The sequence below is a fragment of the Meriones unguiculatus genome, chromosome 20 (assembly GCF_030254825.1).
Source record: "Meriones unguiculatus strain TT.TT164.6M chromosome 20, Bangor_MerUng_6.1, whole genome shotgun sequence".
Classification (NCBI taxonomy): Eukaryota; Metazoa; Chordata; class Mammalia; order Rodentia; family Muridae; genus Meriones; species Meriones unguiculatus.
In genome coordinates, this window is record NC_083367.1 from 39,359,377 (window position 1) to 39,380,117 (window position 20,741).

General features: G+C 37.0%; 3 protein-coding genes across 5 annotated transcripts in view; 1 reads left to right on the forward strand and 2 right to left on the reverse strand.

Annotated features, from left to right (window-relative positions):
• Positions 1-20,741, reverse strand: part of LOC110540127 (amine sulfotransferase-like) — a 139,132-nt gene that overhangs the window by 92,443 nt on the left and 25,948 nt on the right. The gene's annotated exons all lie outside the window — the stretch shown is intronic.
• LOC132649571 (amine sulfotransferase-like) overlaps positions 1-20,741 on the reverse strand; it is a 46,989-nt gene that overhangs the window by 310 nt on the left and 25,938 nt on the right. For all 3 annotated transcript variants that reach the window (XM_060373649.1, XM_060373648.1, XM_060373647.1), the window contains 2 exons: positions 20,132-20,226; positions 6,744-6,930 (listed from right to left, as the gene is read on the reverse strand). In XM_060373649.1, coding sequence (XP_060229632.1) covers positions 6,744-6,930; positions 20,132-20,226 — 282 coding nt within the window. The remainder of the gene's footprint in view (positions 1-6,743; positions 6,931-20,131; positions 20,227-20,741) is intronic.
• Positions 10,690-11,270, forward strand: LOC132649573 (large ribosomal subunit protein P2-like). The gene has a single exon (XM_060373650.1). It carries the CDS (start codon positions 10,690-10,692, stop codon positions 10,999-11,001), a length of 312 nt encoding a protein of 103 aa, XP_060229633.1. The 3' UTR covers positions 11,002-11,270.

Below are 20,741 nucleotides of genomic sequence, written 5' to 3' on the forward strand. Positions count from 1 at the left end.
CTTCAGTATCTTCTCCAACCCATGCAAAATAACTGTGATTTTTTTTTGGCAGAGGTTGTTAACTCTTCTTTGTAGAAGAATTATCAGTGAAAGAAATGTATTCAATAACACAGTAAATTCACTAACACTTCCATGGCCCATGTATCAGCCAACCAATCATTAAACAAGCTTTACAATGAAACCAAACATTAATAAATATAAATACATGAGAACTTTAAAGTGTATTTCATTATATGTAACATATATCATGTGCCTGTGGTTATACCTACAATGGTTTGAGGCATCTATTTTATCCTCTTGATCTGCATGCCTATCTTGTTCCAGTGCTACACTGGTGTATCATTCTACCTCGATTACATATTTGGAAATATGAAATGGAAATCCTCCAGCATTTGTTTGTCATGATTGCTTTGAATGTTCTGATATTCCAGTAACTTTAAGATGGCCTTTATTTATATATCTCTGAGAAGAATGTTGTGGGCATTTTGATTGGAATTGAATTGGATCTATAAATTGCTTTTGGTAAAGTCATCATTTTCTCTATATTAAATCTTCTAATCCATAAACATCAGAAGAGTATTTTTTAACGTAATTGAACTTGAAAAATTCACAGGAGTTTAAACTCAGATTTAAACTTCTCATTGAAGAGTTCTTTCACCGACTTGGTTAGGTTCAGCTTCTTTGTTAGGTTTATTCCAAGATATATTATTGCCTTTGAAGCTTCTATAAATGAGATTATATCCATAATCTATTTTCCAGGATGTTTTCTGTTGATGTATAGAAAAGTGACTGATTTTTGAAAGTTGGTTTTGTATCCTGAAACTTTGCTGAAATTGTTGTTTCTACAGGCATTCTGGTAGAAATTTTAAATTCTCTTATGTATGTTATGGTATCAAAAAGGATACTATGGCTCCTTTTCCCCCTGACTATATATCCTTAATTTCCTTTTTGGTTTTAATACTTCACTGCTTCAGGTACTATGTTTAGAAACTGGTAAGACTTGAGATCTTTTGGCTAAATGCCTAGGAGTGGTACACCTGGATCGTGAAGGAGTCCTGTTCCTAATTGTCTGAGGAAGTGCAAAATTGATTTCCAAAGTGGATATACAAGTTTACATGCCCAAAGCAATGGAGAAGTGTTGCCTTTATCCACATCCTCTCTAGCATGTGCTGTCACTTGAACTGATCTTAGCCATTCTGATGGGTGTAAAGTGAAGTCTCAGGGTTGTTTTGATTTGCATTTCCCTGATGAGTAATGACATTGAGCATTTCTTTAAGTGTTTCTCTGCCATTCGATATTCCTCTATTGAGAATTCTCTGTTTAGCTCTGTACAATTTTTTAATTGGATTACTTGATTTGTTGCTGTTTAACTTTTTGAGTTTTTCATATATTCTGAATATTAGCCTCTGTCAGATACAGGGTTGGTGAAGAACCTTTCCCAACCCATACGCTGTTGTTTTGTTCCAATGAGAGTGACCTTTGCTTTACAGAAACTTCAGTTTCATGAGGTCCCATTAATTGATTTTCGATCTTAGAGTCTGTGTTGTTGGCATTCTGTTTAGGAAGTTGTCTTCTGTGTGGATTCTTCCCCACTTTTTCTTCTAACAGGTTTAGTGTCTGTATTTGTTGAGGTTTTTGACCCACTAGGACTTTAGTTTTATGCAGAGTGATGACTACGGATCTATTTGTATTTTTCTACATATAGACATCCAGTGAGAGAAGCATCATTTGTTGAAGATGCTATCTTGTTTCCACTGTACGGTTTTGGCTTCTTTGTCAAAAATCAAGTATCCATAGATGAATGGGTTTATTTCTGGGTCTTCTATCAGATTCCATTGATGCACCATTCTGTTTTTATGCCAGTACCATGCAGTTTTTATTACTGTTGCTTTATAGTACAGCTTGAGACAACAAGGACGTTTGTTCAACCATGTTTTTAGCAGCTTAATTTTTAATATCCAGAAGCTGGAAACAACCCAGATGTCCCTCAATAGATGAGTAGATACAAAAATTGTGGTACATATACACAATGGTATACTACACAGCAAGTAAAAACAAGGAAATCATAAAATTTGCAGGCAAATGGCGGCAACTAAAAAAGATCATCCTGAGTGAACTATCCCAGAAACAGAAAGACAGACATGGTATAAGCAGATATTAGACATATAATGTAGAATAATCATACTAAAATCTGTAAGCCTAAAGAAGTTAAGCAAGAAGGAGGACCCTTCGTAAGATGTGTAATCTTCATTCAGCAAGGCAAATGAGATAGACATCAGAAGAAGCTGAAAATAAGGAACAAGACAAGAGCCTACCACATTGAGCCTCTGAAAGTCTCTACCCAGGAGGGTATTAAGGCAGATGCTGAGACTCATACCCAAACTTTGGACAGAGTGCAGGGAATCTTATGGAAGAAAGGGGAGACAGACTTGGAAGGGTCTGGAGCTCCATAAGGAGAAACACAGAACCAACAAATCTGGACCTAGGGGGTCTTTTCTGAGATTGATACTCCAACCAGGGACCATTCACAGAGATATCCTGGACCCTCTGCATAGAAGTAGCCTGTGGCAGCTCAGTCTCCAAATGGACTCCCTAATAAGGGGAGCAGGGACTGTCTCTGACCTGAACTCAGTGCCTGGCACTTTGATCACATTGCCCTGAGAGGGGAGCCACCAGACCAGGCCACAGAGGAAGACTATGAAAGTCAATCCTGAGACCTGATAAGCAAGGGTCCTATGAAAGGGGAGGTCCTCCATTATCAGTGGATGGGGAAAGGACATGGGAGGAGATGATGGAAGGAGGGAGTGCAGGAATGGGAGGGAACAGGTGTGGGGCTACAGCTGGGATACAAAATGAATAAATTATAAAAAATAAAAATTATATTTCAAATTAGATATAGTAGGCAGCTCTATCTCATTTTTCTCAATTTTGGATACTGGTTGTGGGTTTGCCACATGTAGCCTTTATTATGTTGAGATATGTTCTCTCCAGTTCTACACTCTCCAGCACTTTCATCATGAATGTATATTTGATTTTGTCTACATCTATTCAGATGATCATGTGAGTTTTGTCTCTAAGTCCATTTTTATATGCCTTAATACATGTATGAGCTAACATATTTTGAATCAACTCTGCATTTCTGGGAAGAAGCTAACTACTTGGGGCTTGTAAGGTCATGGATTTTACTTTATTTTTCAGGTTTTGATTTTTGGAGACATTGTTTATGGCTTTCTTGGAACTTGATTTCTATGGTACACTGTTGTTGAAAAAAATTGGTGTCAGGCTAAATAATGTTAATTGTTTGCACTTTGATTATCATGGCTGCATTATTTAACCTAATATCACAATCAATAAGGCATAGACAACGTTAGATTTTATAATTTCCTTATTTACCTTGTGCTGGTCAGATATTTCACCTGTGCTATCTCAATAACATTCCCATCAACCTCCCAATCCACATCCAATGCCATCCACCTTAACTATTCCTACCTCAGCTACCTTTTATCCATAATCTTGTAAACACTTGCTTATATTTTTTCATGTTGGTGTTTTCTTCATCCATGCAATCCTCATCCTTCCTCTTGGCCCATGTAGTCCCTTCTCCAGGCTAATCCAGTGCGGCCTTCTCTCTTCCAGTATTACTGCCTGTTTCCTGTGATTCTCCTGAACCTAAAGCCTGGGAACCTTAGCCAGCCACATTTACCCCATCCTGCCCTGTCCAGGTTTCAAGCCTTTTAATCAGCCTGTCAGAAATAATGTCTAAGGCAGGTTTGCACAACTAGATAAGACAGTAACCAGATCTTGAGGGTCAGTAATAAACATCAAAATATTAGCATCTGATCAACCCCCAAGTGCAGACTGACCTTCAGTCCAGAGATTGGATTGTCTCTGCCTCTGGAATTGTACATTAAACTCATGTGACATCATGCCCAGCAAGGTCTTTATATTTGTTTTTATTTTAATTGGGGGGAAAAAAACCTAGTACCACCAGTGTAATACAAGAGGATAATTCCTACCTGCAATTAAAGATATTCTTATGCCACATATAATTGTAGCTGTTACCAGTCATCAAAAAATTTTCTTTTCATAACAAATGGAGATTCTTAAAGAAAAGTCTAATATAAGCTATAATGCGGAGATCAATGACACCTGTGGAACTCATTTCTTTTTTCCCCCATTTATTTATTTATTTATTCACTTTATGCCCTGATTCGAAGCCTTCCCTACTCCCTTTCTTGTTCCCCCCTCACAGGCCCCTCCAATCCATTCTCCACTCCCCTCCTCCTCAGAGAAGGGGGATGTCGCCCTTTGGTACCAAGCCACCTTGGCACATTAAGTCACTGCAGCACTAAGCATATCCTGTCCCACTGTGGCCAGATGAGGCAGCCTGATTTTGGAAATGGGATCCACAGTCAATATAAGAGTCAGAAAGGGCCATGCTCCAGTTGTTGGGGTACCCACATGAAGTCAAGCTACAGATCTGCTATATATGTGCAGGGGGCCTAGGGCCAGTCCTTGCATTCTCTTTGGTTGGTAATTCAGTCTCTGTGAATCCCTTTGGGTCCAAGATAGTTGACTCTGTAGGTCTTGTGGAGGTCTTGACCCCTCTGGCTCCCTCAGAGTATCCTCCAAGCTCTGCCATAGACTCCTCAAGCTATGTCTAATGTTTACGGGTCTCTGCATCTGTTTCCATCAGCAGCTGGGGGGCGATTCTCAGGGGAGTTATGCTAGGCTCCTGTCTATAAGTCTAGCAGAGTAACATTAATAGTGCCAAAGATTGGTTCTCTCTCATGAGATATTGTGCCTCCTAGAAATGACAGAGAAGCTGTGCAGATAAAAGATACTCATGATATGTCAACAACATGGCTTCTTAAGCTAGATATGAACAGTAATTCTATCAATAGACATCAGTAAAAATTGCAAAAAAAAGAACTATACTAAAAATTAATGACTACTGAGAGATGGAAAAATAAGACTCCTGATTGTTTTACAAATACAAAGTAGTTAGCCCTGAAACTAAATACAGAAAACCCATATAGAAGGAATCAGTTTTTGTTTAAATACTTGTAAATTTATGTATGTAACAACAAAAAACAAAAAAGGACATTAGTTTGACAAGAAGTGGGAAGGCTCATAGGGAAATATAGAAGAAAGGGGCATGGGGCATGGCAAAAGTCAGAAGTAGTACAAGAAAGGAGCAAAGTGATGTAATATTTTGATTAAAATTTGCAATAAAATTTTAAAGAGAAATGTATGGACCAAAAAAAAATTATAATTTCAGAAGGCCATAATTGGGGGGATTTTAAAAATTAAATTGTTATCTACCTCCCATATAAATGTATGATATATATATGCAATCTATAATTCAACATTGTTAATTTCTCCATATTCAGTGAAAAAAATGAGACCCAAATGACATCAATTAAAGATATCAAGGTCACATAGAGCACCAGAGCTGGATAAACATTTGCAACCACCATTAATAGCCTTTTAAAATGGAAACAGTAGTATGATGTTTTCTGCTATCACATGTAATTATACTAGCAATGATTCTTGCAATTGGAATAGACAGAAAACAAATATTCACACAATAATTGATGAGCATTGGTCTAGTTTGAAGATAAGAAGTAAAATTATATTAAACCAAAAAAGACAGAAAAGGAACATTATTGTAAAATTATCTTAATTTACAGAAATTTCAATAAGACATTTAATAATTATGTACAAGCCATTATCTATCATCAAAATGGTAAGTGATGAATAACTTAAAGGAACCGAAATACATGACACGTTATGCTGTAAAATGTTGCATTAAATGATTTTACTGAAGAAAACATTTTAGTTTGGAGAGTAAAGAGCATCAAGTTAGGGGAAGCTGTTCTTCCTTCACAGCTTCTGACATAATAAGGTCACAAGGCCAGGATATGGTTGTTCATAACTATATTCCCACAACCTGGGAGGTGGAGGCAGAAAAAAAGAGTTGAAGAGAATGCTCAGTTACACAGAGCAAGTTCAAAACCATCCTTAGTCCCATGAATGAGGGAATGTCTCAAAAAGGAAAATAAAATCTCAACTGTTGATACATAACTCAATTTTAAAAAGATGAAAAAGATACCTCTGTATTTATTGTGTAGTCATGTGAATTGTTGTTTAATTGTGAAAAAAAAGTGGCATACACAAAAAGAGCAATTAAACCTCCTGCACTTAAAATATGCAGTTTGTTATTATTTTATAAAATCTGGAATAAAAGAGAACTAAAAAGTAAAATTATTCTGGACTAAGTCAAGAAAGTTGTCTCAAGTCTATATCCCAGCATTTGCAAGCAAATGGCTGGAGGAAATCAAGTTCTAGGCCAGCCTGAGCTACATGTTGTCTGTAATGCCAGCCTGGACCACACAGTATTATGTTCTTTCAAAATATAATAAAATATCACAATTTAGAGTTTCTAAAATATCCATCCCAAAGGTCAGTACTACTGATACACCTTGAAGACATGAGTCATGTGAGGTATAAGGAAGAAAAGACACATTTATTAAATACCTAAACTATGGCGCTTTATACTAAAATACTATTAAATTTTTGGTGAAACTCCTAGTTCTATTTCCATTAAGATATTTTTATGTTCTCTGTGTTGCAGTCTTTATCACCTTGAGAAAAAAAATGGAATTCCAGTGCTATTGCTCCAAAGGATCAGGCTAAAGAGATTCACAATATTCTGATTAGAACAGACCGTTGAGTCTAACCTTTGCGCAGGAAGGAGCCCTCATTGTGTCTGGTCCCAATTAGAGTATTTATAACCTGATCACGATCTTCTCGTGGGTTAGATTTCATATTCTGAAATGTAGCTTGTCTCACAACAGAATTCACGTCTTCTTCACTCAGTTCTTTCTCCAGAAAACTGCAGATTTTAAGCACTGAGCCTCTGAGATCCTGAAACAGTCATGGGTTGAGAAATTACTGATCTTATTATGAAAGTATGAGTTACAGCCGAACATGAGAAATGATTATGTAATTGCTGGATTCCTTCCTGGAATGCAAAGATGGCTCAACAGAAGCAAATAGTGAATGGGAGTCCTATCAGGCTCAGGAAAAGTTGAATTTGGTTATTTCCACTAATACAGAAGAAAATCAAGTAAGAGTAACAAACAGTAGTAGAAAGAACATACTTCAAAAACAAAAGGCTACATGTAAAATATCTACACATTAAATCATACTCAATAGAGAAACACATAAAGATTTTCAGTTCATGTTGGAAATAGCTAAAACTTTCCTACCTCTATTGCTACAACCATGAAAGTAAATAAAGAAGAGAAAATTTGGTCAATAACAGGAAAAGCCGAATGTAAACTGAAGAATTCTAAGCAGCCAGGTGGTTTTCAAAGGAAAAAACTCAAGCAGAATTAATAACATTTTACGATGGTGTAGAGTACAAACTCAGAACCATAAAAATACCAAGGGAATATGAAGAAAGTGAAGAAAATTAATAGATAAACAACCTACACTCAGTACAATTCTACTCTGAATCTCATTAAAAAAAAAAAGCATGTTGGAAAATTCATATGAGAAGAACTGAATACATAAATAACCTAAAAAAGAGAAGGTAAATTTGTGGTTTTCATACCTCAATATTTCAAAAGTTAGGAAAAAATATTGTACTCAATATGATATAGCAATGATATAAATAGAGCATGTGAACCAAATTCATTTTCTGGAACTTCATTTTTCATTTTAACATACTGTTATAAATTGTATAAATGGCTCAGAATTAAATTTCAGTATACTGTAACAAAGTTTTTTGATTAAAGACTAATAGTAAGAACTTAAACATGCAATTATGACTTCTACTTATATAAAACAAATATCAATGGACATAAAAATTCAGATAGATTCTCAAAAAATATTAGTGGCCAATTTCAATGCTTCACTTTTGATTCTAGATAGACCATACAAATTAAAAGTCAACATAGAAAATTCAAAGCTAAATTACATCACAGATCAAAAATGTATGATAGCTATTTACAAAATGTTCTAGCTGTATTTGTTTCATTTCTATTGTGATAATAACAATGAGGCAAGAAAAGGATTGTTTCTCCATTCCAGTTACTATCCATCATTAGAGAAAGTCAAGCGGTGAAGGATAGAACTGAAGCAGAAAAATGGAGAACCTCTGCTTGCTTATTTCCTCCTCAGGGCTTGCTCACCCTGCTTTATAATATGCAGAGGGCACAACCAGGGGTGACACAACCCACAGTGAGCTTGGCCCTATCAAATCAATCATTGAAGCAGAAAGACACACATGGTATATACTCAATTATAAGAGGATACTAGACATATAATATAGGATAAACATACTAAAATCTGTAAACCTAAAGAAGCTAAGCAAGAACGAGGACCCTGGGTGAGATGATCAATCCTCACACAGAAAGACAAACAAGATGGACATTGAAAGAAGAAAAGAGGAAACAGGACAGGTGCCTACCACAGAGGGCCTCTGAAAGACTCTACCCAGCAATATATCAAAGCAGATGCTGAGACTCAGAACCAAACTTTCGGCAGAGTGCAGGGAATCTTATGAAAGAAGGGGGAGATAATAAGACCTGGAGAGGATAGAAGCTCCACAAGGAGAGCAACAGAACCAAAATACCTGGGACCAGAGGTCTTTTCTGAGACTGATACTCCAACCAAGGACCATTCATGGATATAACATAGAACCCCTGCTCAGATGTAGCCCATGGCAGCTCAGTATCTAAGTGGGTACCGTAATAAGGGGAATAGGTACTATGTCTAACATGAACTCAGTGGCTGGCTCTTTGACCACCTCCCACTAAGGGGGAGTAGCCTTGCCTGGCCACAGAGGAGGACAATGTAGCCAGTCCTGAAGGGACCTGATAAGCTAGGGTCAGATGAAGGGAAGGAGGACCTCCCCTATCAGTTAACTTGGAGAGGAGCATGTGAGGAGATGAGGGAGGGAAAAGTGAGATTGGGAGGTAGTGAGGGAGGGGGCTACAGCTGGGATACAAAGTGAATAAAAATTTAATTGGAAAAAAAATAAAATGCCTCACAGACCTGTCTACAGCTAATTTGATAAAGGAATTTCCTCAGCTGACGTTCCTCTTCCATGATAACTCTAGTTGGTATTAAGTTCATGAAAAAAAAAAAAACCTTCAAATCCACCCAAAAGACTTGAACTTATCCTACATAGCTATGGTAATAAAAATAACATGGTATTGATATAAAAAAAGACACAATGATCAGTGGAATAGAACTGAAGAACTACATATAAACATACATTCCTATAGCCATCTGATTTTTGAAAAAGAGGACAACTTACATTTGAGAAAAAACAGGGGCTGGAGAGATGGCTGAGGTTTTTTTAGTGCCAGACTCACAACCAATATAAGAGAAGAGATAGAATGTTCAACACACGGTGCTAGTAAACTAGATAGGAACATGTAAACAAACGAAAGTAGATTCTTAGCTTAATTAATGCACAAAATTCAACTCAGAGTGGACTGATGGAATCAACATAAAATCTGATACCTTGAATCTGATAGCAGATAAAGATAGAAGCATGACTAACCTTATAGGAAAAGGAAACAAAGATCTTCTAAACATGATCCTGGTAGCACAAGTAATTAAGGCCAACAATCAACAAATGAGAACTTATGATAAAGTTTCTGAGCTGCAAAAGACACTATCATCTGATTGCAGATGTTGGCTAAAAATAGGAAAACCCTCACCAGCTCTACACCTGACACGGAGTTAGTATCCAAAATATACAACGAATTAAAAATAAAAATCAAACCAAAAATAACTTAAAAATAAACTAAAAAAAAAACTAAACCAAACATAATCAAGAGAGACAACCCAGTTGAAAATTGGGGCATGTAACTAAATAGAGAGTTCTTAAAAGACAATATACAAATCGCTGGGAAATCATTTTGTAAATGCATGGAGACAGTACTTCAAACTGTTTTCACAGGGAAAAAAAGAAGAGGTTACAAAGTTGAGTAGGTAAATAAAGGATAAGGGTCTGGTAGGAGTGGATAAAGAGGTCAAAATGACCAAGAATATTGCAGGGAATTTTAATAGAACTAATAAAATGAGAAAAATGTATAGCAATAGATAAGCATTTTCTGAAAAGGACACCAACAGCTTAGGAAGTAAAGGGGAAAAATGGCAAATATGATCACATGAAATTAAGAGTTTTATGCAGGAAAGGAAAGAATCTGCTGAGTTAAGAGACAATCTTCAAAATAGAGAAAAATGCTTTGTTCACTACACATAAGATAAGGAATTAAATATCTAAAATATAAAGATGTACAAACTAAACACTCAATGTTCAAATCACCCAATCTGTACATGGGCTAAGTAGATGCATAGACGATTCTCAAAAGAAGGAATACAAGTGGAAATGAGCATTTGGGGAAAAAAAAGGCATTTTACATCATATATTCAGGGACATGCTAATTGAACCTTCTTTGACTCACCTTGTCACCCCAGTCACAATGACCATCATGATGAAAATAAATGTTCTCAAATGTGTGCAGAAAAAATAATATACATTACTAGTAAGATTATAACTTCATGCAGACACTATAGAAATCAACATGAAGTTTTCTTTTAAAAAACTAAAATAAAAATACTGTATGGAGGTCGCACACGTGAGGCCTGTCTGCCACTGCCGACATGTGTTACATCGCCTCGGACTTGCTGGCCGCCCTTCGGGGCAACTCCTCTCCTAGCACCAAAGACATCAAGACGGTAGTAGACAGTGTGGACATGGAGACAGACGATGACCAGCTCAACAAGGTCATCAGTGAGCTGAATGGAAAAGACATTGACGATGTCATTGCTCAGGGTGTTGGCAAGCTTGGCAGTGTGCCTGCTTGTGGGGCTGTGGCTGTTTCTGCTGCCCCTGGCTCTGCAGCTCCTGCTGCTAGTTTTGCCCCCGCAGTAGCAGGGGAGAAGAAAAACATGGGATTTGGCTTGTTTGATTAAATTCCTGCTCTCCTGCAAATAAAACCTTTTTCTACATATCTACATATCTTGAAAAAAAATACTGTAGGGACTTATGATAGTTTTGTGCACAAACCTGAAAGATTCTAAGTCAGTATAAGGTATAAATACTTGCACATACATCTTTATCTTTAATTATTTTATTGCAAGGAATAAAATATGTTTATGCATGTTTACAGCTGTGCATGGACACACACATGCATACCTAAAGGTTAGAGGGACATATACAGTAACTTGTTCTCCCCTTCTACTATGTGGGTCCCAAGGATCAAATTCATTTAGTCAGGAAGTAGCCTTTACCATCTGAGCAATCTCATTCAACCTATGTACTTGTTTATATAGCCTTGTTTTTTGTGATATCCTGAAATAAAACCAGCCAAAAAGTCTATCAATATACAACTGCATGAAGAAAAAATGTAGTAAACAATGGAATTATGTACAGTCATAAAAAAATATCAGAACAGGACACTCATGAAAATGGATAAAACTGGATGCCAATATGAAATAAGCCAGATTCAAAAAGACACATACTGCATGTTTTCTTTAACATATGGAAACCATATATAAAAGTTTATACATGTTTGTTGGAGAATATTTGATCACATTGTGCAGCTGGAGACTGTGAACCAGAAAATGTGTGCATACACACACACATACAGACAGACACAAACCTGGTTCTTCTTATGGTGTGGCTCAGCCCTACCACAAACCTTTAACCCAAGATCTTTCTGCTTACTCTAAGGAAATACTTCAGGTGTAGCTCAGACTTAGCAAACACCTCTAATCCCAGAGCTAAATAAAATCAACAATAATTCAAGCAGACAGTTGAAAGGGATTGAACATAAGTAAACAGAAAGGAAGGACACTGAGTTGAGATTATTTAAGACAGGGTGGTGAAGGAGAAAGGGTGGTTTTCCCTGGGATGTAAGGTCACTTATAAGGGCTTTTTCCATGCTATACAAAAGAAGGGTACAAGGGAAGATAGGTGAGAGTGAGAGTGTTGGGAGATAGGGGTGGAAGGGTAGTGTGTGTGTGTGTGTGTGTGTGTGTATGTAGAATCAACAAATTTGTTTGAAATATCATAAGAAAGCATAATACGGTGTATATTTAATGAAAAATAAATTCTAATTTTAAAACAATAAAAATAAACAAACATGACAACTGCAAAAAGGGGGGGTGCTTTTTTTTCCTTCTGAGATGTTGGCTGAGTAGAAAGGTCCACTGGGTTCTTTGTCTGCTTCTCTGAGCTAATAGATTTTCACACACACACACACCATCTGTCTACTGAGTCTTCATTCATAAAATTGAGTGATTTTATTTTTAAAAACAGTATTTTGGCACTTCAACTTGTGGCATAACCGCATGGACAAAGATATCACTCTGGCATTAGACAAAGTGAGAAGCCATCATATTTGGTGAGTCAAACGGGAATTCTTCAAGGAGAAAGTTATGGATGGCAAATACAATAATAGAAGGCTTTCAGACCCTAATGCTACTCTAGATGGCTTGAAAATAGCACAAAATGAAAAGGTAAATAAATTAACTGAAATTTGCCCATTACTGCTTATGATTATTATCATTTTGATATTTTGTACTTTTTTCTTAACAGCCATAATGGCTTTCTGTACTCACTCAAACAAAAAGTGAATTCATAAGTTAGAAAAAAACATAGAGACACTTATAACTGAGATTAAGAAAAATACTCAGATACAGAAAGATGAATTTAGACAAGCCTTACAATGACCTAGAAAAATAGCCAGACACAGACAGAGGAATTTAGACAAGCCATTGAAAGAACTAATAAATATATGCAGACATAGTTAGAGAATTTAGACAAGAGCCTACTATCCCACTACATGAGGAAACTGAAAGGGGCAGCACAAAATTATTAGAAACCTAATCTTAGTTTATCCAATTACCATACAAGACACACCAGAAGAACATAGACACCCCTAAAGTTATAAGTAAATTAAATGGAATCCTACAGACATATTCTATTTCAGGAGATTTAGGGAAATGGTGTTTTCTTATAGTAGGCATTCATCCTAGTTGGAATAGTTTGTAGCACACAAATAGCCGCAAAAGCCACTCAGAATCTACTCTCAGTCAGATATGGATATTTTATTGTATGCACACCCTATGAGGGAGGGAGGGTGAGATTGGGAGGGAATGAGAAAGAAGCTGCAGCTGGGATACAAAATGAATGAACTGTAATTAATATAAAAATAAAGATTTAATTAAAAAATCCCAGAAGCAGAAACACACACATGGTATATACTCACTTATAAGTGGACACGACCTATAAGATAGGATAAAACATACTAAAATCTGAACACCTAAAGAAGCTAAACAAAAAGGAGGACCCGGGGTAAGATGATTGATCCTCACTTAAAAAGACAAACAAGATGGACATTGGAAGTAGGAGAAAACAAGTAACAGGACAGGACCCTACCACAGATGGCCTCTGAAAGACTCTTCCAAGCAGTGTATCAAAGCAGATGCTAAGACATATAACCAAGCTTTGGGCAGAATGGAAAGAGTCATATGAAAGGAGGAGGAGTTAGTAAGACCTGAAGAGGGCAAGAGTCCCACAAGGACCAAATATATCTGGGCACAGGGGTCTTTTCTGAGACTGATTCTCCAACCAAGGACGATTCATGACTATAACCTAGAACCCTTGCTCGGGTGTAGCCCATGGTAGCTCAGTATCCAAGTGGGTACCCTAGTAAGATAAACAATGACTATCTCTGACATGAACTCAGTGGCTGGCTCTTTAACACTCTTTCCGAGGGAGAAGCAGCCTTGCAAGGCCACAGAGGAGGACATTGCAGCCAGTCCTGATGAGACCTGATAAGCTAGGGTCAGATGGAAAGGGGAGGAGGACCACCCCTATCAGTGGACTTGGAGAGGGGTATGGGAGGAGATGAGAGAGGGAGGGTGGAATTGGGAGGGAATGAGTGAGGGGACTACAGCTGGGATGCAAAGCCAATAAAATGTAATTAATGTAAAAAATAAAAATTTACTTTACAAGAGGCAATGCAGAGTTCTAGTCTTTTTGAAAGCTACTATCAAAAACTGTTTAGGATAATTAAGAAATGCAAATTCATAGTCAATCAAACTTGTGGTTTTGTTAGGTACTGGTTTAGATGATCACAGGTGTTTCCTAAGTTAATTAGATAGTTAATAACTAGAGACAAGTAACATTTGCCTATTCAAATATACTGAGATACATACATGATCTTCAAAACCTCAGAGATCTGTAGAATATGGCACTTAAACATGGTTTATTAATTTAAGACTTTTTTGATAATGAGACATGTCAGCTTCTGGCAGCACAACTATACTAAGTCAAAGAAGATGAAGACTATCAAAGAACCTCCTTATGGACTTTGGTTCAAATGTGACAAGCTGCCATTAGGCAAGAACTTGCCCTGCTTCAACTGCTGGAAATGTGCTGTTCAAGCTATGATCAGGCAAGACACAAAGAAAGCCAAATGCAGAACTCTGCCAGGACAAGGTAGAGAACTCTTTCATACTTCCTGCTTCATAGAAAAATCTGTCAGATACCTGGGCCAGTAGGACAAATTGATGGATTCACCAACACTGCAGCAGAATCATGGATGACTGTCCAGGTGGTCAAAAGACTCTGTAATTTGTATAGTTTTGGAAGCTGCTTGCTCTGCACATCCTGCTAATTCAGATCGTATTTATTCTAAGGGCGCTTAGGGGATCGAAGAGTAGAGTTATACTCTCACAGTTAAGCATACTTTAGGATTTAAGAAAAGGATGGTTTTAGGTTGATGAATGCAAGTGATTTGGGTACAGAATTTTGGACTTACCAAGATAGGATAGATAGTAGAATATGTTTCCTAAGGTTGTTAAATATGTATGGGATAGACATCATGGATGGAATTCTTACTATATAGTATATAGTTTATTGATGGTAATTTTTTTATTTAGACAAAAGGGGGATATGTTCAATGATTTTTGATCACACTGTGAACACTAATATTGTGAACTGTAATAATACAAGGGAAAAAAAACTTGTTTCTTGTGGTGGCATATCTCTGCCTAAGCACACATTTTTTTATCCAAGAGCTAAATAAAGTCAACCATAGGTCAAGAGATGGAGCAACCAATCAATCAAAACAGAATGAATATAAGCAAACAGAAAGGAGGGACATTTAGGGTAGTTAAGAGAGTGTGGAGAAGAAGGGGCTTCTCCCTTCTGAGATATGAGCTGAGTTGGGAAGTTTTGTTTTTATTTCTTTTTTTCTGGGAGATTGTCTGAAAAAAAAAAGGTAATCTGGGTGGTTTCTCTCCCACTCTGAGCTAGCAGGTTTTCACCCCAAAATCTGTCACCTGGGTCTTCCTTGCCAAATCACACAATTAGGATTATTGTTTTAAAACAGTGCCTGCTTATGTACATGAGAAATTCTATATGTGAGTTTGTTCACAAAAGTGGACAGGAGACCATAAAAAATGAGGGATAAATATGGTAATTGAAGGCAGGTAGTTAGAAAAAAATGCAAGAAGGAGTTTAGGAGTGACTAGATAAAGAAATGGAACCATAAAGCAATCCCACTGAAATCAGGGACAAGACAAGGCTGCCCACTCTCTCCATATCTCTTCAACATAGTTCTGGAAGTCCTTGTTAGAGCAATAAGACAGTTGAAGGAGATCAAGGGGATACAAATTGGAAAGGAAGAAGGCAAATTATCACTATTTGCAGATGATATGATAGTATACATGAGTGACCCCAAAAATTCTACCAGGGAACACCTGCAGCTGATAAACACCTTCAGCAATGTGGCCATATACAAAAAAATCAGTAGCCCTCCTGTATACAAAAGACAAAAGGGCTGAGAAAGAAATTAGGGAAACAACACCCTTCACAATAGCCACAAATGACATAAGCTACCTCAGAGTAACCCTAACCAAGGAAGTCAAAGACTTGTGTGAAAAAAAATTTCAAGTCTCTGAAGAGAGAATTAAAAGAAGATATCAGAAGATGGAAAGATCTCATGCTCATGGCTTGGCAGGATTAACATAGTAAAAATAGACATCTTATCAAAAGCAATCTACAGATTCAATGAAATTCCCATTAAATTACCAACACAATTCTTTACAGACCTGGAAAGAAAAATTCTCAACTTCATATGGAATCACAAGAAACCCAGAATTGCTAAAACAATTCTCTACAATAAAAGATCTTCTGGAGGTATCTCCATCCCTGATCTCAAGCTGTACTATAGAGCAACAGGTTTAAAAACTGCATGGTACTGGCAAAGAAACAGAATGGTGGATCAATGGAACCGAACAGAGGACCCAGAAATAAACCCACACACTTATAGACACCTGATCTCTGACAAAGATGCCAAAACCATACAATAGAAAAAAGATACCATCTTCAACAAATGGTGCTGGTCTAACTGGATGTGTACATGTAGAAAAATGAAAATAGATCCATACTTATCACCTTGCACAAAACTGAAGTCCAAGTGGATCAAAGACCTCAACATAAAACCAGACACATTAAATCAGCTAGAAAAAAAAGTGGGGAACAGCCTAGAACTCATTGGTACAGGAGAAAACTTCCTGAACAGAACACCAACAGCACAGGCTCTAAGAGCAACAATCAATAAATGGGACCTCATGAAACTGAAAAGCTTCTGTAAAGCAAAGGACACCGACATCAAAACAAAGCAACTGCCTATGGATTGGAAAAGAATCTTCACTAACCCTTTATCTGACAGAAGACTCATATCCAGTATATATAAAGAACTAAACAAGCTGAAAAACAGCAAACCAAGTAATCCACTTAAAAAAATGGAAAACAGAGCTAAACAAAGAATTCTCTGGAGAGGAATATCGAATAGCAGAGAAGCACTTAAAGAAATGCTCAACCTCATTAGCCATTAGGGAAATGCAAATCAAAACAACCCTGAGATTTCACCTTACACCTATGAGAATGGCCAAGATAAAAAACTCAAGTGACAACACATGCTGGAGAGGTTGTGGAGAAAGGGGAACCCTTCTCCACTGCTGGTGGGAATGTAAACTTGTACAACCACTCTGGAAATCAATCTGGCCCTTTCTCAGACAACTAGGAATAGCGCTTCCTCAAGATCCAGCCATACCACTCCTAGGCATATATCCAAAAGAGGCTCAACTACACAAAAAGGACATTTGCTCAACCACGTTTGTAGCAGCTTTATTTGTAATAGCCAGAAGATGGAAACAACCCAGATGCCCTTCAACTGAAGAATGGAAGAAGAAATTATGGTACATCTATACAATGGAATACTACTCAGCAATGAAAAATAAGAAAATCATGAAATTTGCAGGTAAATGGTGGGACATGGAAAGGATCATCCTGAGTGAGTTGTCCCAGAAGCAAAAAGACACACACTGTATATACTCACTCATATAGACATACATCATAGGACAAACCCACTAAAACCTGTGCATCTAAAGAAACTAAGCAAGAGAGAGGACCCTAACTAAAATGTTCAATCCCCATCCTGAAAGGCAAAGAGGATGGACATAAGAAGAAAACAGGAAACAACATAGGAACCTGCTACAGAGGGCCTCTTAAAGCCAGAAGAAGAAAACAGGAAACAAACTAGGAACCTACCCCAGAGGGCCTCTAAAAGCCTCTTCCCTGCAGACTAACAAAGCAGATGCTGAGTCTGATGGCCAACTGTTGGGCAGTGTGAATGGAATTTTATGTAAGAAGTGGGAAATAGTAAGAGCTGGAGAGGACAAGAACTCTACAAGGAGAGCAACAGAACAAGAAAATTTGAACACAGGGAACTTCCCAGAGACTCATACTCCAACCAAGGATTATTCATAGAGATAACCTAGAACCCCTTCACAGATGTAGCCCATGGCAGTTCAGTGTCCAAGTGGGTTACCTAGTAATGGGAAGAGGGATTGCCTCTGACATAATCTGATTGGCCTGCTCTTTGATCACCTCCCCCTGAGGGGGGAGCAGCCTTCCCAGGCCACAGAAGAGGACAATGCAGCTACTTTTGATGAGAACTGATAGACTAAGATCAGAAATGAGAGGAGAACTTCCCCTATCAGTGGACTTGAGGAGTGGCATGCAAGCAGAGGGAGGATGGAGGGTGGCATTGGGAGAGGAGGAGGGAGGGGCTTATGGGGGATACAAAATGAATAATGTGTAATTAATAAAAAATTTTTTTTAAAGTTAAAAAAATGGAACCAGCTATAAGACAATGAACACATAAAAATTGGAGGGAAAAAACAGGATAATGAGAAAATATGATAGTATAAATAAAAGTGCTTAATATACCAAACTAAGAAATTAATAGAAAATGAATTTAAGAAATGGAAAGCAAAAAAAAAAAAGATAAAACATTTCATGTGAGGGGAAGCATGATTAAAATAGAGGGAAACTGCTGTTTGCAGGCACTGAGATGGGGAAATGAGTTGCAGTGCACTATACAAAGGGCAAGAAGAAGGCAGTTGGGATATGGATTGTGGTGTAGTTGCAAGACAAGGTACCCAGACATGAGCACTTAGAATGACATATATTATGGATCATTCATTATGTGGATGTAATGGAGAAAATAACTTGACCATGAATGAGATATGCAGTATTAACTCATAGGAAGGGATATTAATTTATTCTCAGATGGGTTACATTTTTCATGAGGAGAAGAAATATTTCGAAATGCATGGATTTACTTTCTAGAGTATCCAATTAAGTACCAGTTCAGAGGAACTTTAAAAACCAGAAGAATTAGTAAGCTTTAGAAAACTTGTTCCAAAATACACTCACAATAACACAAAGCTGAGCATTATTACGAACAAAGGAAGGGCTTTGTGAGCTTGCCACTGCCATAACACTTTAAAAGTGATCATGTAAAGGAAATGTATGAGGCCTGGACAATAACTACATCATAAAAATGAGCTTATTTCTACGAATAACTTTGCTGTGCAATGAGATGAAAGGACATGAAAAGTGAGACAATGTGGCCAAGAAAAAAAATGAAAAAAGAATGATAGAAATATAATAACTAATGTTAAAAAAACTGAAATTACTTCAAAATTTTTAATATAACAATGTTTATTACATTCAAGGAGATAAAAGACAAAAATTAAAAATTATCCAAAAATCTAAATTTGGCTGAAAATGTAGATCAGTAGAATATTTATTTATATAGCATGTATAAGACCCTGGATTGTATCAATACAATAAAAACAAAAAATATATATCAAATAAAAATACAACCAAAAACTAAATGGCCAAGAGGGCATACAGGATAAGACATTGAGTGCTTTATGTGCATTCCCCATGGAAAAGAGTGTGGATCTTACACAATTAAAAATAGGCACACCATATGATCCAGCAGTATTATTCCTAGTTATATAAAAATAAAGTTACCATTCCAAACCCTTACTGGCATCCATTGTGGTTGAACTCTTCTCTACAGTCAAGATATGCAATAGTTCTAGATGCTCATTAATGTAGAAAAATGAAAGTGATTTTATATATATATATATATATATATATATATAATAGAGTATTATTTAGACACACAAAAAGTAAAGATTCATTGAAAATGGAGGAACCTTAAAACAGATTAAGGGAAATCAGCCAATACAGAGAAATAGTTATCATATCTCTCTTTCACATGTTGGGGAAAAATAAAAAATTAAAAAACACCTATCATTCTGAAAGTTGAAGGATGATTACTAGCAACTAGGAAGAGTCCTGAGCAAGGGTAAGAGGTAAACAAAAGTGACTGGATAAGAGCAATGAGTGCTGGTTCATACATGGCCTTATCACACTGAATCTACTCATACAAATAATTGAAGGTTGATAATTTCTTGAAAAGACAAGTCTACTCTAGACACATAAGATTGTCTTCATTGACATGGGAAGTTACCTAAGAAGAAATCACAAGAGACAACTACAAGAAGAAAAAGCCCCTGGGAAGAATAGTCAACAAAGGAGGGTCTGGATGTCAGGAACCTCCTGCCACAGGAAGCCCAAGTAGTAGTGAGGTAAAAGGATATTGGAGATTGGGTGGTTTAAACTCAGAGATGAGAAATAACTTTCAACACAACTTTTTTGTCTCACCTTCTTCATGTCTTCATAGCTCAGGAACATTATATTGAAGTCATGTCTGTGTTCATACCAGCCTCTAATGTGATCAAACCAACAGCTTCCTGCAACTGAAGGAAAAGTTACTGACTAACAAGTAAAGACACTACACTTACTGAACAGCAAACTCTATTATTTTTTATGACTTAGACTATTAGAAATAAAACCAACACCCTTACAATTGAATGCCTATATGACTATTTTAAACCTCATTTGGGTATAACAATTTACACAAGACTTATACCAACTTAAATATTTCAGGCCCCAACTAGACAGACATACAGATATTCAAGAGTTAGTTGCTAAAGACACTGCTTCGTTGTAAAAGTGTTGGCTGCTCCTGCAGAAGACCTGAGTGTGGTTCTCTGCACTAACATGGTGGCTCATAAAACAGTTATAAATCTAGTTCCAGGGAATCTGGTGCCCTCCTGTGACCTCTACATTCAATGTACACATGGTTCACATACATCTATGCAGGCAACACACTCATAAAGTAAATCAACCTAAAATCTTTTTAATAAAGAAGTTCAAGGGTCTGAACTTAAAGAGATTTTTTAGGGAAATTACTCTTTCTCCTCTATCTGAA